At 39.4% G+C, this 17,088-nt stretch overlaps 2 protein-coding genes across 6 annotated transcripts in view; both read left to right on the top strand.

Annotated features, from left to right (window-relative positions):
• The window catches only part of pld1b (phospholipase D1b), a 44,296-nt gene extending 36,682 nt beyond the window's left edge, over positions 1-7,614 (top strand). For 2 of the 4 annotated variants that reach the window (XM_079806190.1, XM_079806191.1), the window contains exons 22-27: positions 1,142-1,191; positions 1,409-1,459; positions 4,467-4,601; positions 4,834-4,987; positions 5,085-5,202; positions 5,328-7,614. In XM_079806190.1, the coding sequence (XP_079662316.1) occupies positions 1,142-1,191; positions 1,409-1,459; positions 4,467-4,601; positions 4,834-4,987; positions 5,085-5,202; positions 5,328-5,552 (733 nt within the window). In that variant the 3' untranslated portion in view covers positions 5,553-7,614. The remainder of the gene's footprint in view (positions 1-1,141; positions 1,192-1,408; positions 1,460-4,466; positions 4,602-4,833; positions 4,988-5,084; positions 5,203-5,327) is intronic. The other 2 variants (XM_079806192.1, XM_079806193.1) reach the window with 1 other exon arrangement.
• Positions 7,615-10,038: 2,424 nt separating this feature from the next.
• tnikb (TRAF2 and NCK interacting kinase b) overlaps positions 10,039-17,088 on the top strand; it is an 80,213-nt gene continuing 73,163 nt past the window's right edge. For both annotated transcript variants that reach the window (XM_079806644.1, XM_079806645.1), the window contains exon 1: positions 10,039-10,397. In XM_079806644.1, coding sequence (XP_079662770.1) covers positions 10,341-10,397 — 57 coding nt within the window. In that variant the 5' untranslated portion in view covers positions 10,039-10,340. The remainder of the gene's footprint in view (positions 10,398-17,088) is intronic.

Below are 17,088 nucleotides of genomic sequence, written 5' to 3'. Positions count from 1 at the left end.
TGTATTATTATTAGCAATATGTGTTGCTAAGGACTTCATTTGGACAACTTTAAAGGAGATTTTCTCAATATTTAGATTCCACATTTTCAAATAGTTGTATCCCGGCCAAATATTGTCCTATCCTAAAAAAGGATCCATACATTAATGGAAAGCTTATTTATTCAGCTTTCAGATGATGTATAAATCTCAATTTCCAAAAATTAACCCTTATGACTGGTTTTGTGGTCCAGGGACACACACACACACACACACATGTTGGGTTTTCATGTTTTATGGGTACTTTCCAGAGGCGTAATGGTTTTTATACTGTATAAACTGTATATTCTATCCCCCTACACTGCCCCTGCCCCTAAACCTACCCATCACAGGAGACATTCTGCATTTTTAAATTTTCAAAAAACATCACTTAGTCTGATTTATAAGATGTTTTCCTCATGGGGACCAAAAAATGTGCCCACAAGGACGAGGATTTCGGATATTGCCATCTTTGTGGGGACATTTTGTCCCCATAACGTAGGGTTTACCAGGCCACACATACACACACACACACATATCCCTCTTCTTGGACTACAGAAAGTTTCAAATTCTGAAAGTTTACAGTATGTTGTCATAGTCCAAAATACTCTTTTATTTCCAAAAATCAAGGAAAATTTGATATGTCCCCTTTAAGCTGCAATATTTTTGCACAGGTATTTTAGTCAATTACAGACACACAATGTGTTAAATGAACTGATAATTTAAAGGAATATCGATAGCATTTTTCGCATAATACCACAGAAAATACCTCATCATGCTAGTGAAGTTGAAATGTTGAATATAACTACAGACAAGGTAGGAAAATGATTCTATAACACCTTATGTGTTATAGAATGTCTAATACTATGTTAGATGTCTAATACTACTTGTTTTGTGGTTATACTATGATTTTCTAAACTATTTTCTGTGGTAATTGACCAAAGAGTTCCTCAAATGTTTCCATCAGAGAGCTTAGCTTGTGTTGAATCCAATACATTCTTACCTATAAAAGGTAAGATTTTATTCCAGCCTGAAGTTATCATTTATCACATAAACAGGGAGTGTTCCTTTATTTGTTCGCCTTTGAAATGATTGTGCCATTTTTAATACTCTCATGTTTGTGCAGGACCATGATCAGAGGAGACTGCTCCATTATCTCACAGCTGAAGAAAGAAAGTGAGTACAAAGATATATAAATACCCATCAATGTTTAATCTGTACAGGGTGTGTCTGTAATTCTTCAGAAGATCTGACTCGCACCCTAACCAGATGTTCTTTCTGGGGGTTCTGTGAAGTTCCTGTGGTAGACCAATGCAGTGCAGAACTGTGTGGATTTCCTTCTCCGCCGTTTTAAAACTTTAATGGCTTTGTTGATTTGTTTGATGGGTTTCAGTCTCAAAGGAGTGGAGCAAGCAGACTGAAACAGACAAGAGCAAGAAAACAAGTATTTCCTGCTATGCTAACCTTTTACCTATGAAGCTTGCTATCCCAAAACTACATTTCAATAGTCTATAATAGATTGTCAAACAAGTTTGCTACATCTCTCTTTTTAAAACTTTAAAGAAGCTCGGCCGGAGTAAAAAAAATAAAATTGCCATTTAAAAAAAATATTTGCCATTTATATGTCATTTTTAAAAAATGTATTCTGTCCATTCACTGGAATAAGATGTCATGGTGTAGTTACATTATCTACCAGCAGGGGCTAACAGGACTGCTAACCAGCCAAAACTTGACCCCTAGGGGACGCCGTGTTAAAACACAACAGCACCCTCTTGTGGTTCTTAATTCATAATAAAAGACAAACTCATGTGGTTTGTTGTCTAAGGCCTTGTTGGAGAATTAGCACTGTGTGTGTGTTTTATTGTGCAACATCTACTTGCAGTGAGACACATTGCAGTGTCACAATCTTTCGGCCTGCACCTATTACCCCGCCATGAGAGAGGAAGGAGTGAAGTTTCTCTTTGTGCTTGAATTATCCAGCACGTTGTTGGTGTTTTGTTGCAGCTTCACTGTATCCGAGCGTTCCCGCAGTGTCCCAAACACGGATACAGATACATATCGCTACTCTCTAAAAATGCAGGAGCTTGACTGTGGGTGCATAATTGGTCTGGCACGATTATAAACGCTGTTATGTGCTGTGTAACTGCATATCCTCCTGCTCAAATAAAACTGGTTGTGAAAATACCCGTTTTATATATAAAAGGTATTTTAAAAAGAAGCTGTGGGTAACACACTTATTTTTCTAAAGTGACTGTACAACAGTAACACCAGCAGATAAAGTTTCAGAGGAAGGAAGTGTTTCTTTTGCCTCTATTGAGCTCCTAAAGTGGCGTGAATGTTAGGAGTGTCAAAATACATGTGAAAAGTCCAAGTTGGCACAAAGCAAATGTGTTAAACTGGTGAAAATGGACAGAATAATTACAGAGCAAACAACTCAGACATCACCACATTCTGTCAAAATGTTCTAACATGATATGATTTTAAACATGAGATGATTTTCCGACCTCGCTTGGTTAATTCAAACCGAACCTATACACCGATCAGGCATAACATTATAAAGTGAATAACACTGATTATCTCTTCATCACTGCACCTGTTAGTGAGTGGGATATATTAGGCAGCAAGTGAACATTTTGTCCTCAAAGTTGATGCGTTAGAAGCAGGAAAAATGGGCAAGCGTAAGGATTTGAGCGAGTTTGACAAGGGCCAAATCGGTAAGCCCCACCCCCCTTAGTTACCGTTTCTAACTCGGACAAACAAACAGAGTTGCTAAATCTTACAATGACAGCTGTCAGTGTGAAAACCTTATCCCAAGATGTTTTTGGACACAGAATGTAGCGTATATCCCGTCCGAATGATGGCCAAACTTTACTCATGGTTTATCAAGTTTATTATGTCCTTTTTCACTCCAAAAAAATCATCGTAAGAGCTGAACAACCAAACAAAGCATAAGAAGTGCGCTACTGCATTAACGTCTCATTCACAAACTATCTCTCTCTGTTGCATTACAATTAACATACACAGCAAATTACACAAAAACACTCATACAACTAACAGTAAACCAACATATACACAGAGCTTATGCCTTTTCGAGGGTGCAGTTAATAACTGGTAAACTTTGTATCTGTAAAACAACTCAGATAAACTGTGTGCAAGCTCTTCCTTTCACTACCCGGAGACTATAATACCCATCAAAATAGGAGTCCTCCTTAGTAGGGCAGACAATGTAGAGCTTAAACATATCTAAAATTAAATTAATTTATATATAACCAGTTTAATATGGAGAGGCACTGAAATGTAGACCCTTTGTTTTTTTGACCTACAGTGTTACATGACGTGAGAACAGTTAGTCATTACGGTTTGTATGTTCGCCGGGACTTTAATCGTAACTTAACGAGAGTATGACAAACAGAAAATCCTCTCAGGATCCCTGGAATCGGTGTTACAGTACCTCAGGCATGACATTTTTGCATTTTTGTAGCATAAACACCATCAAACCGATGAGAGCTTCTGATTTTCCAATGTTTCTCTATGGCGCTGACACCTAAAGATGTCCGAGTTCTGGTCCCAGCGCAACTGATACTCAACTGCTATTGGCTCATCTGTGTTCGAGGGGTGCCCATGCTGACCCCTGTCCACCCCCAAAAGCGACAACAGTGGGCATGAGCATCAGAACTGGACCACAGAGCAATGGAAGAATGTACAGATCATGTTCACCCTTTCATGGAAATGGTATTCCCTGCTGGCTGTGGCCTCTTTCAGTATGATAATATGCCTTGCCACAAAGCAAAAATGGTTCAGGAAAGGTTTAAAGAGCACAACAACGAGTTTGAGGTGTTGAGTTGGCTTCCAAATTCCCCAGATCTCAATCCAATCGAGCATCTGTGGGATGTGCTGAACAAACAAGTCCGATCCATGGAGGCCCCTCCTCTCAACTTACAGGACTTAAAGGATGCTAACATCTTGGTGCTAGAAACCAAAGCACACCTTCAGGGGTCTCGTTGAGTCCATGCCTCGATGGGTCAGGGCTGTTTTGGCAACAAAAGGGGGACCAACATAATATTAGAAAGGTGGTCATAATGTTATGCCAGATCGGTGTATGTCTAAATACTTTTTTAAAAATGTATTTTAGTTTTAATATTTTTATTTTAGTTTGGTCCTTTAATGAAAATGAGAAATGTTTTCTTGGAACGTTTTTTATTTATTTTATTTTACTTCTGTTTGTAGCTCAAATGTAACCTTATTCCAAACCTTCTGTGAAACAAAAGAAGATTGTTTAAACTGTATGTTCTGCATCTTCCACAGAAGTAAAAGTCATACAGTCAATGACGACAGAATTTTCGGCTGAACTATTCTTTTAAACTGCGTAAATATCAAATGAAAACGGAACATGAATTTATAAAAAAAACAACAACAACAAAAACATTTGCTCTCTCTCTCTGTCTCTGCAGTGGGTGATCAGTGGATGAATTACATCTCATTTGGGGGTCTGAGGACCCACGCTGAGCTGGAGGGAAAGCTGGTGACTGAACTGATATATGTGCACAGCAAGATGCTTATTGCCGACGACAACACCGTCATCATTGGTGAGTAAAAATAGAACATTTGCAGACAGGAACAACACATAATGACTGCATCATCTATGCACATGTGCTTTTAGGAATGATGCAGCAATCATGAAACGTTAAAAAATAGAGAGAAAAATGGCTCCTCCTCCTGTTAAGAAGTAGTACTGCATTCTAAATGTCAATCATTAAAAAAATGTATGCAGTTTCCCTACTTTTTATCATAATCAAAGATGTATATTGCATCCATCAGGCTCTGCCAATATCAATGACCGGAGCATGCTGGGTAAGAGAGACAGTGAGGTGGCCGTCATTTACGAGGATATCCAGACCGTGAAGTCAGTCATGGACGGTGAGGAGTATCAGGCCGGACGCTTCGGATTGAGTCTTCGGCTGGAGTGTTTCAGGTTCAGCACTCGTTCAAGTCTGTTTACTGCATTTGGCATTTTTAGACACGTGCAAATAAGGTTCAAACATGTCTTCTACTTCCTTTGAAATCAATAGGGCGATTCTAGGTGCCAACACCGACTCAAGCATTGACGTGTCGGACCCTATTAGTGACCAGTTTTATAAGGAGGTGTGGATGACCACAGCTGCCCGGAATGCAACCATCTACCAGAAGGTCAGCTTAACCTTTTCACCCAAAATGTCTTCTTCTGCATAACCATTTGTCTGTCTGTCTGTCTGTCTGTCTGTCTCTATCCATCTATCTAAATGTCCTGACTGAAACTTCTCCATCTCCTCCAGGTTTTCCGCTGCTTGCCGTCCAGCGATGTCCGGGCAATTCTGGAGTTGGATGGCTACCTCTCAAAGCCTGGTTTAGAGAAGGAGGACCCTGCCCGTGCTCAAGAGGAGCTGAAGAAGATCCGGGGCTTCCTGGTCCAGTTCCCTCTCCAGTTCCTCTGCGAGCAGAACCTTCTGCCACCCATCGGATCAAAAGAAGCCATGGTGCCCATGGAAGTATGGACGTGAGAGATCCTGTCAACGTTAAAATAAACTGCAAATCTAGCAGATGTACCAGGAATGACTTCATCTCTCTTATCATAAAACGGACACTTCTGAGATCGAAAAGGAGATCTGGAGGAAAGTCAGCCATCCGTTGTTTACCCCGTCTGGAATTAAGGACGTCTGTAGTGAAGCCTCACTATCATCTAACGTTATATTTCAACTGGTTGAGGCGGCCAAATATGGATCAGATTCCGATTAGAGAATCTGGAATGGAGAAGAGATTCTTGTTGATGAGGTATTTATTCACAGTCTTGTATACATCTGCGGTATGCAGCAGTGATATGTATGGTCTACAGAAAGAAATAAATAGAAATAATTTACAAATGATATTCGTCTAACATGTATGTCTCATTGCACCATTTGGCTTAAGGAAATCAACTAAACAATACTAGAAATATATATTTAACCGAAATGTCAGTATTAATAACCACAAAGTTGACGAAAATACAGTAGCACACAGCTGTAAGCGATTGTAAACAAACACTCGCGCTGTATCGGAACGGAACACTAGCGCGTTGATGACTCGTGATGACTCAGCAGATTAGTATGGCAGATTACGGCGGAAATGAACGGAAAACTCAACCAATATAAACATCGTAGATTACCCATTACATGCCTGACACTTACAGTAAAGATATAACTGGATATATGTACTTACATGTATTGCATTCACGCATTAAACAGTGCATACCCCGCAGCATAAACAATGATTGACCTTCATCTTCTACCGGTGTGTCACTACTAACGGAACGTGCGGAAACGATAACATTAGTTCCTAGGAGGGCTTTCTGACAACGTCAGACTGGTTTGTTTCTTTCCTGTTCGAAACTTGATTGTTTGTGTATTCTAACACTATGCAACTAATATTATTTTTTATGAACTATCCTCACAAGTCCAATACAAGATGATGAAATGGATGTTTTTGTGAAGTTTTTGGTGTCCTTGCTGCAGGAGAAGGATACTAGTATATTGATTCTTGTTCAGTGAATGATTTTGTGCTGTGTAACACACACTGAATATGTATTATTCTCTGCATTTAAGTGCCAACTATGTCTGTGTAATTTCTCTATATGAAGTGCAAACATTCCTTGTGTACTTTATCTCAAGATGTATGGGTCTGTGATAGTGGACATGGTCCATTAATTGTTATTTTCCTATGCTACGAATTGCCATGTTTTGGTGGCCTTATTAGTTTACTGTGTACTTGATGCTAGGTATGAACTGAAATTCACCAAAGTCTATTATGCCCAAATTGAGTTGGTTTCATAAGAATACAGACTAGTAGTATTCAGTTTTATTCCAATTATTTGTCTATATAGTACAGTATACTGTAAAAACATGCTATGCCTGAAGCTAGAAGTTATTATTCGTTCTTAATGAAACGAGTCGATCATCATACATTCCATTTAGAAGTACTGAGTCAACTACAATGTACGTCCCTGTGAAGCTCGCAGCATGTGTGTTCGCGTTATAAATTTGCAGCAAGTAACCTCTAACAGTTGTTAGCCAAGCACTTAAATGTCTGCACTGTTGACTGTGTATCTGCACTTTTATAGTAGTTCAGGAACTGATTTCTATTCTCTTTCTATCTTTTCCTCATTGTCTTTTTACCATTTTCCCCATTAATTGCATTTTTGCACAAAATATTTATCAAAAACACAAATGATGTGTTGGAATGTTTATGAAATATGTGACTTGACGTTATATAGATTAAACAATGATTTTCACACTTCTGAGGTGGATCTGATCTGTCTAGTTATCTAGCTACCGTTCGTCAGAGTTTTGGGATTTACTACATTTACTACGTATGTGTCCAGGTTAACCTACGTTATGAGGACAAAATGTCCCCATAAAATTGTCCGTGTTTTTTGGTCCCCATGAGGAAAACGGCTTAAAAATCTGCCTAAATTATGTTTTTTGAAAATGTAAAAATACAGAAAGTTTAGGGTTAGGGGTTAGAATATACAGTTTGTACAGTATAAAAATCCTTATGTCTATGGATAGTCACCATAAAACATGAAAACACAACGTGTGTGTGTGTGTGTCTGATGACTGAATGTGTGAACACTGTATTACTGTCTCAGTGGTATGTGTGGGTGTGTGTGGTGTGTACATTTCTTTCTTTGGGATATGTACAGCTGTCACGTTCCCTGCAGACTGCGGTCTATGAGCTCCAGCTGAGCAACAGTCCCTGATACAATCTCCTGACCTTTGACCTACCTCTCACACAGTGCACACACAGATCACTTTATGGGTTGTCCCATGGGAGAAACACATCAGTGCAATTATAAAGCTATAAAACCTGATGAGTGAGTTTGGGTGCCTCTTGATCCCACACACAAATATTACATTTCACTGTCAAATTGATATTTCGGCATGTAAATATTCTATTATTGTAACAGTGGTAACTGGCCTAAAGGTTGCCTTAAGCAGGTCTCTGTTATTGTAGAGAACAAGCCCAAACACAAAGTGTAATTTCTGTCTGAGAAAGAAAGATAAAGGCAAGGATTACTACAAAGGCATGTTGTCCTGTGCTCAAGCTCAAGCATGCCTGAACATTGTGTTTCTAAAACCCTGATATGTGTGCCTGTGAGTAAGCTTTCTTGTTACAATTAAAAAAGAGATCTCTTTTTATCGTGTTAAAAATGTGACCGTGTGTTTATATATACGTGTGCGTCCTTATGTATATCTCAGGAAGACAGTGTGTACAATGTTTCACACAAGCATGGGGTCATGTAAAGTTTCCTAAGAAAGGGTGTGGACGGAAAGAAGATGTAAACACATCAACATGAACATTTTTATCTTTAAAAATGAAACCCTTAAAACGTAACTTCCTTTTCCTTAACGTATTTTCCTATTTTTCATTTTGTTTATTACATTCAACATGAGGCTCTTTCAAGAACCTATTTAGGTCTGATGAACCTACTTCATTCTTCACAGGAATCCACAGGGGAAATGTTGCATAACCACGGGTTTCACTCCTAATAAATATCCCAAAACATACGCGTGTCAAGTGAAGTCTTTAATGATATGTTTACTAGTGTGACCGATTTGTTCTGCTAACACTATTAGTTAATTCATTGTCAATTAGACAGGGGAAGAAAGATGGCCACCCTTTTCCTCAAATCTTCAGACAAATTCTAAACAATACTGACAATGATGAATGGGAGCAAATCTGGTTTGAAGGCATGAAATGTGATCAGGCTAAGCCACAGAAATACAAAGGATCTTATCATAAAGGCCGGCTATTGGACAAACCACTGCAATGGGGTTGACTGCATTGTCAGCACAAAACATTTTCTCACAGGCAATGCTAATGCTAGTAGTGCTGTTGCAACAGATAGCACTTGGATGCGCAAGAACCCAATCAGGTTTCCAAATACACAGAAATGGCCTGTTTTTACAAGCAAAAGTCACTGAGGAACAAAAGCTGCTCTGTGGCAAAAGGCGAAGGGGAATGAAAGAAATGTAGCACAGCGGAGTCTGTGCTGATAAGATGAAAGCTATTACGCAAGGGAGGCTTCACACTGGCTGAATGCTTGAGAGGGATTCGCACTGGGGAAACATGGATTTTTACAAACAAAGATGCTGTGGGAAAAGCTTGAAAAAGACACAGAATGGTTTCAAGACTATATTCCTGTCTATATTCATTCCTTTTTGTCATTGTCTGCAAGAAGCAGTATAATTTAGCTTATAATTTAAGTCCCCCATCCAACACAAAAATGCCTTTAGAATATCCCCATTCAGTTGCATATATAACCAAATAATTTCAGACTTCGACCGCTAGATGGCGGACTATTCACTGTAGTACTATGTCATTGATTTGTCATACATAAATAGACAGACAGACAGACAGACAGACAGACAGACAGACAGATAGACAGATAGACAGATAGATAGATAGATAGATAGATAGATAGATAGATAGATAGATAGATAGATAGATAGATAGATAGATAGATAAAGCTCATAACATTCAATGGGTCTGCAGTTATGACAGACTGAGTGTGTCAGAGAGGATGTTTCCTGCCAAGACAAATGCGAGAGGAAGGTGGTGTGGGGGGAGGAGGTGTTTTATAAATCGCGCCGCTTACATAAACGGAAGGTGAGAGGAAGTGTGCTGTTTGTGGCTCACTGTCTGTCTGAAAGATGGCTTCCTGTTTCTGACTGGTCTTACACACCATAAGCTGTTCAACACATGCATGCAATCACAACAACAACAATAATACATTTTCTGAGGAGAAGTGGCGGTGCTATGGTTACAATTACATGACATTTTCACGTTTTGTTCTATAACATAAGTCAACGCGATTTTGCTTGTTTAAAATATCCAATTTGTCAAGCATGGTAACTCTCATACCTTGTAGTTGTAGTCCTTATTTTCAAGCTAAACTACTGTGCGTTTGGCCCCGCCTCTCGCCCTGACCACGCCCTAGAAACCCCAGTGATTGACACGCCTTCACCGCCTTGCCGAGCCCTGATTCACGTCCACTCGTGCGCGCTGGTGCTTTGGACTCGTGCAGCAGCAGATCATCGGTACCAGCGCGAGATGTCTCCTTCATATGTGCCCAAATAGTGGCTAATTCGGTTTTATACACCCGGAATCGCGAAGAACGGCGACTTCGCACCATCCGGGAGCTTCATCTGGTCCGATTGAAGTCAATCCAGCCTGTTTGGTGTATTACACGGATCAGTTCGGCGTCTGTATTCATGATATTTCGGGCATTATATTGTTGAATATAACACATAATCATGGCGAGTGACTCTCCCGCGAGGAGTCTGGATGAGATCGACCTGTCTGCTCTGCGGGTGAGTGGAGAAATCCAGTGCAGTGAGATGTTTTGACTTACAATGGGTGAAATATGTTCAGCATCTCGCCATTAATGATGGAGGGGAAATATGGGAGCTCTTATTCATGCACCTGACCGAGAAAAAAACCCGCACTGAACAGGGATGGACGAATGGATTTCGTAGTATTAGAAAAATTGTATGCTTGGATGTATTTATGTATGCTTTGTTAGGAATAATACAAACAAATATGTTTTAAAAGACAAATCTGCTGCACTGTATGTTTGTCCTCGAGCATCTGATGAAATAACGCTAGAAAAATGGCTTTTTATTAATACACAATTCGTTTTGAGTTCCTGGTTATGCGGCATGATTGTGTAAAAACAATACTAAAACAGTGTATTCAATGTATAGGTCACCATTAAGCCTTCATTTTTATGGCCAATGTTACTGCACGACAGTGTTTATGCTAATAATTTCGCACTGTATACCGTGAGCAGTTGTTTCGTCAACCTTTTTTTTTTGCGTCCGAGTGAAATTATAGCTGGATATTTTACACTGATACACATTGACTCTGTCTGCTATTCATCCGACTGAAATGCTGTATGAGGCCTATAAAAATAGCAATGCAGACAGCTTCACTTCTTGTCCTCGCCATTATATGATAATGATATACTATCAAGATGTTTCCGTGCCAAACATGTGCACGTATTGTGTTGAATTTGCAGCTTCTGTCTTTTGTTTGCTCTGTTTGAGATCATTTCTCTGTGACATACATCCTCTGACTGGGTGGACAGAGCCGGGCTGCTCTGGATCCTGGGCGCTCTAGGCTACTCTGAGTGCTCTGAATGCCGAGTTCCCTTTTTGGTTGCTCTGCTTGATGGGTACTTCAGTTCCCCTTTCCCAAAAACAGGAAAATCACTGGCCCTTAAAACCTGCTGGACTCAAACCGGGAATTGCTAACGACGGACAAGGGCCGGGAGGTGGGATGTAGAGCAATTGTCAATTTTCTGAAACTGGCAAGACTTGAGATGCGGTCATATTGGCAAAAAATTTCACAGGCACAAAAATCCATTGGCTTTTGTCAATGTTTAAAGCACAGCTCAAACAGAATCGCTTTCAAGACGAGCAGCTTTCTGTTGCGAATTCACATGACCAACTTGAAAATGGACTAAATCTGACTGGGAAACTTTTTCACCCTCAAGCAAAACTCCAGATCTTTCGGATTTCGGATCAGAATGACTGGATTTTGCTTGCGTCATTTTGCTGAACAATGATTAATGGGAAAAGTATGAGGGTCAAGAGTTGAGAGCGAGTACAATTTTGATTTCTGATTCTGGCAAGACTCATGAGGCGGTCACGCAAGACTTTGACCAGGCAAAATTTTGTCAGGCACTGCAGTGGTCGAGATATTAACATATAACTAATAATAAATCCAAAATGTAAAAATATACCATCTACTCTACTTTTCTGCAACACAATCTTCTGTTGGTCACACGTCTTCACATAGCATGAATTTGCAGGACCAAGCTTTGAACACAGTGAAATTTGTGCGTCTCCTACATTGGCATGCGTATGAATGTAAGTGAATGAAACAAAAAGTGTAGTGTGACCGCCCATTTACACAAGCAAATAAAGAGAGTTCTCATTATGTTCAGTGAATAAGTACTCAGTTTACACTGTAAATGCACGGCATCTATGTTGTGTTTGCACTTTTTATTTTCTCATGTCTGATATAACAATGTTAAATTAAGCTTAAAATTAGCATGAAGTGAAAATTCACCCTAAATCCATGTTATAGATCTGACCTTAAATGTCCTAATTGAACTAAGGCTTAATCCTAGCTTAGTCTAAGCCCTGTCTGTGAAACCAGGCCATAGAAAGACAGTTTGCTCCTATTACTATGAATGGGAGAAACTGTAATGCGCAATATGGCGACCCACCTTCAAATACGTCCCGCCTTCAAAATAAAAGAGCCAATCGCTAATTGGTAAAGTTGTTGCGTCACTGCAGCTGCCGTTAGAAGCCCCATAGAAACCTGAGACTCACGTTTAGGTCTGCATATGCGCATTGGCTCGTCTAGCCTGAATAGTACGCTTTTTTAAATGCTATTTGAGCATAAGAAACAACATTGAAGGGACAGATCAAGTCAGATTGTTTTGTTGATTTGAAATGTTATTTAATTGTGAGTTTGTCAAGCAGTTTTTGAGATTTCAGGATTCACCCATTCAAATTGATATGAATTGGATGCCTGAAATAGCTGCCCGGATGTGTTGCAAATATGGCCGCTGAGTGAACAGACTTTTCTTAAAAGGGACTTTGGTAATACGCATGAACATGATGTCACCGTTTTCACAAATGTGCGTTTTTGTAGTTTACAGAGACAATAATCAGTCCTTACAGAAAAATGCGGCTGCATGTTTTTTTTTTTGATTGTTGCGGGCAAAAATCCTTGATTATGCGGCAAGTTTTCTTTAAAAATGCGGGAAATTTTATGCAATAAAATTGCGGGAACTTGCAAAAACTGCGGTTTGATGAAAAAGAGAAAAAAAGCACTACATCACAGAAAGTGCTGGGAATATTTAAGTTCTCCTCTTGTTTTATTGAAGACCTTAATAAACACATGGCTCAAATTTACAAAACATTGAGTCAACCAAGTTCTGTAGCTTTACAAAAGGAATATGCTACAACTTCTGAAAAAATAACTTCCTGTTTTACAGAGGTAGCTATACAAAACAGACATTTGAGTGCTTCCAATGCACACAGTGCAATCTCTTAAAGGGTTAGTTTACCCAAAAATGAAAATTCTGTCATTAATGTCATTAAATTCTGTCCCCCTCATGTCATTGGACACCCGTAAGACCTCCGTTCATCTTCGGAACACAAATGAAGATATTTTAGTTGAAATCCGATGGCTCAGAAAGGCCTCCATTGGCACAATGCACTTTACGCTCTCAAGACCCATAAAAGGTACTAAAGACGTCGTTACAAAGTCCATCTCACTACAGTGGTTCTACAATAACTTTATGAAGCGACGAGAATAGTTTTTGTGCGCAAAAAAACCCCTAAATAACGACTTATACAGTGATGACCAATTTCCAAAAACAGCATCATGAAGCTTCGAATCGTTATGAATCAGCGAGTCGATTCATATGACCCCGCATATTTTGCACACGGAAATGGGCAATTTACGTGGCAAAAGTGTGGAGTATTTAAAAAAATGCGGCCCCCGCATAAATATGCAGACTTTGGCAGATTATGCATTAAATCATGCGATTGCATAATCGCTTTTTTCTGGAGGGACTGAATAATGGTATCGTTAAAAAAAAAAAACTTGCATTTTGCAAAAGTTCGTTTTTTCAGGCCCCCCAAATGCCATTGTCGTGTAAATTAACAGCCAAAACGCGTACAGTTTTCCGTTTTACTCAAAAACAGTGTTGTGTAAATGTCCCCTTAGTTTGTTTAAACCCCACCCCTTAAAACTCACATTCATCCATTTTTGTGCACAACGCCCACATCCAGTAAACAACCGATTATTAGAACCAATTGTCCGTTCGCAAAGACCCGCCCCCTTTAGTTACTGTTGCTATGTCCGACAAGCCTTGGCGTTCTCACACTACACACGTTCTCACATAGAGAAAATACATCGCGGAGCAAAGAGGATACTGACAACACGCAAGAGCAAGTTACTTTTGATATGAAACAAAGTCTCAACTTTAAACTTTAATGTCTTTTTTTAAGAAATGTAAACCGCAAATAGCATTTTGTGTCTCTTTAATGTGTCGTGATCGCTGTAGCGCCTCAGTTAAAGCTGCTCGTGAACCGATCATCTCTTCCTTCTAGTTCATTGATAAGCATCAAATTAACATGAATGAACACTAAAAGAAATATTGTTTCAACCGCGGAAAGATGTCAGTAAACACCGTCTTTCAAGTTCAAGTCCACTGACGTTAATCTACTAACTCTCCTGACTGCTTTGTCGGACAAACCGGCAGATTCGGTGATGTGATCGCCTGTCAATCAAACTCGCGGTGAAGGGTGAATTCACTGCCCTACTTTTTTCTGATAAACCGTTATACTCGAATGTACATCACAATACAGAATAAAAGATCTGTATTGAAAACTGCTTGAACATTAGAACATGTTTTCAGAACAAAATTATGGGATGCGGTATGTTGTTTGGGTATATCATCGTTCATTTCTCAAGACGGCAGAAACGCTGGCTGCTTCTTGTTTTGTCCTCTTTGTTTTGGACGCTCTAGGTTCAGAGTCTCTGAATCCTGGATGGGCGCTCAGGCTGCAGTAGTGATATTCCTCACAGACAGTGTGTTCCTACTGTGGGCTTGTGTCAGATCCGTTGAGTGAGATGACAGGCCCTGATTGTAGGCATGTTAGTTATGCAACATGATCTTACCTGCGCAGCTTGAGTCACGTCTGGACATGATTTGTGAGGTAATCAGTTGATTGTGGGAAGCTGAGAGGGGTTTTACTCTATATTGTAAAGCAGTTTAGATATATAGAACCTAACCTGTGACTGTATAGCATCACCTTACAGTTATCAATGTCATTGCATCATATTGCTCAGGATTTACTGAAAACTATTTCAGACTCGTGTATCATAAATGGAAAGTTTCCTCTCTGAATTAGTCAGGCAATGTGTCGTATTCGGTTTGCTTGCACTGTGGAAACCGCTCACCATGCCTGACTGCCGTCTTGAGCGACCATGTCTGTGTTTACATCGCTGTGTAGGCGTTTGGCATTTGAGACACTCTCTAGACTCAGAAACAGTACAGCGGCCCTCTCAAGCTTACCCGTGTGTCTCCATGTGAGGTATATCTTTAATACTTTTTTTTCTCTCTCCGCTACCCATGGGCAAAGCTATTTTCCTCATGTCTGCTCACGAGCTCGCCACTCTCTCAGGATCTTTTGTGCTTAAAAATTAGGTCACCCAGTACAGTGCGCATGGTCTTGCCTCACAGGGGATGTGTATGCTTTATGTTTCGCTGACACAGATCTGGACAATGTGCTTGGTGCTACATATATAGTGCACGAGTCCCAGCGGATGGTTTTACCGAACTGTCAACATTTATTTATCTTATTCTGTCATCATTTAAACACCTTAATGTAATGTATGACTTTCTTTGTTCTGTGGAATATATATATAAGATGCGTTGAAAAATGTAAAAATTATTTTTTTGGAAGTCGAATGTTGTATTTGGACCCCACTGACTTTCATTGTATACACAAATAGTTAAAAATATCTTTCATATTCCACAACAGAAAGTCACATGTGTGGAATGACATATGAGTGAGTACATCATGACATAATTCACATTTTAGGGTTTATACAAACACATTATATCAATATTGTCATTGTTAAATAAAACTTAAAAATCGTTTTCATTAATTAAAATAAAGCTAACATAAAGAAATTAAAATATGAAAAATGTAAACTTGAGTGAAAATTAGAAATGTTGCTTTGCAACCAACAGATTAAAGTTAAAAAACGAATAAAAACGACAAAAGCGCATACAATTATTAACAAAATAAACTTAATAAATACTATAATTGTATATAAATAATACTAAAATAACATGTATCATCGTCCACTGGGTTTAAATATCTTGTTGAGTATATCATGTGCCATTTTTCTCTAAACCACAATAGCTGGTGGCTTTGTGCAGTGCATTATGGGTGCATTCCATCTCTCCATTTACATGTTACTGCCACAGAAGTGTGTGTGTCTGTGTGTGTGTCGCACGCTCAACCTGTTTTGCCAGCATGGAAGAGCTAACATATAGGTCCTGCCTCATGCGTTTCCCAGTGAATAATTAATGGGTAAAGGACTGTTACATCTCAGAGTCATGTCAAGGGGGCGGGGGGAGTCCCAGATGTAGATGTCAGCCAGTGTTTTTCGTCTTTTCCTTGTTTTATAATTCTGGTCAGCTACATCTGCCGCTTGTGCTCTAGGACAGTGTTACTCAATAAAAGCACAGATGAAAAGCTAATACTCGCCCTCCCGCGCGTTGGAAGATTATCAGTACCATTATCGCCAAAGAGCAAACGTTCATCATAACCTCCTCATCTCTGAGTACGTGGGAGAGTTGCGGTTGTGAGGGGATTCCTGGATTTGGGATGATCACTGGAGCACTGTCAAGAGTAATGATGCATCACTGTAATGAAGCGCTAATGAGGTTCTGTGATTCTTTGAGCATTGGAGGTCCTGCCAGATGTTTATATGTGGGAGAAGTTTCCTTTGATGGAATTTTTTGCTGTTTTTCCCAGATTCAGCATGTTATATGCACCAGTAAACTCAGTGGTTTTGTGTTATTGGTTTTGTTTGGTACGTTAAGATAATGTCTTTTTGGTCTCTACTTTCCTGCTGATGCTTGGAAATATCTGTGGTATCTTGTAGTAATATTTCACCAGAAATGAAGATTCTGTCATCCTTTACTCGCACTCTTTTTGTTCTAAGCCCATTTTTGTTTTTGCAGAATGTTGACGTTGCTGATTTCATATTCCGCTGGTTTCACAGACGAGGCTTAAAGGGTTAGTTAGCCCCAAAATGAAAATTCTGACATCAATTACTCACCCTCATGTCTTTTCAAATCCGTAAGACCTTCGTTCATCTTCGGAACACAAATTAAAATATTTTTGATGAAATCGGAGTTAGGGCTGCCATTAACGTCTATTTTTATATCGATTAATATAT

Source organism: Gobio gobio (assembly GCF_949357685.1).
Source record: "Gobio gobio genome assembly, chromosome: 23".
NCBI classification, from domain to species: domain Eukaryota; kingdom Metazoa; phylum Chordata; class Actinopteri; order Cypriniformes; family Gobionidae; genus Gobio; species Gobio gobio.
The sequence above is the reverse complement of the archived record's forward strand: the minus strand, read 5'-3'. Positions and strand labels throughout refer to the sequence as shown.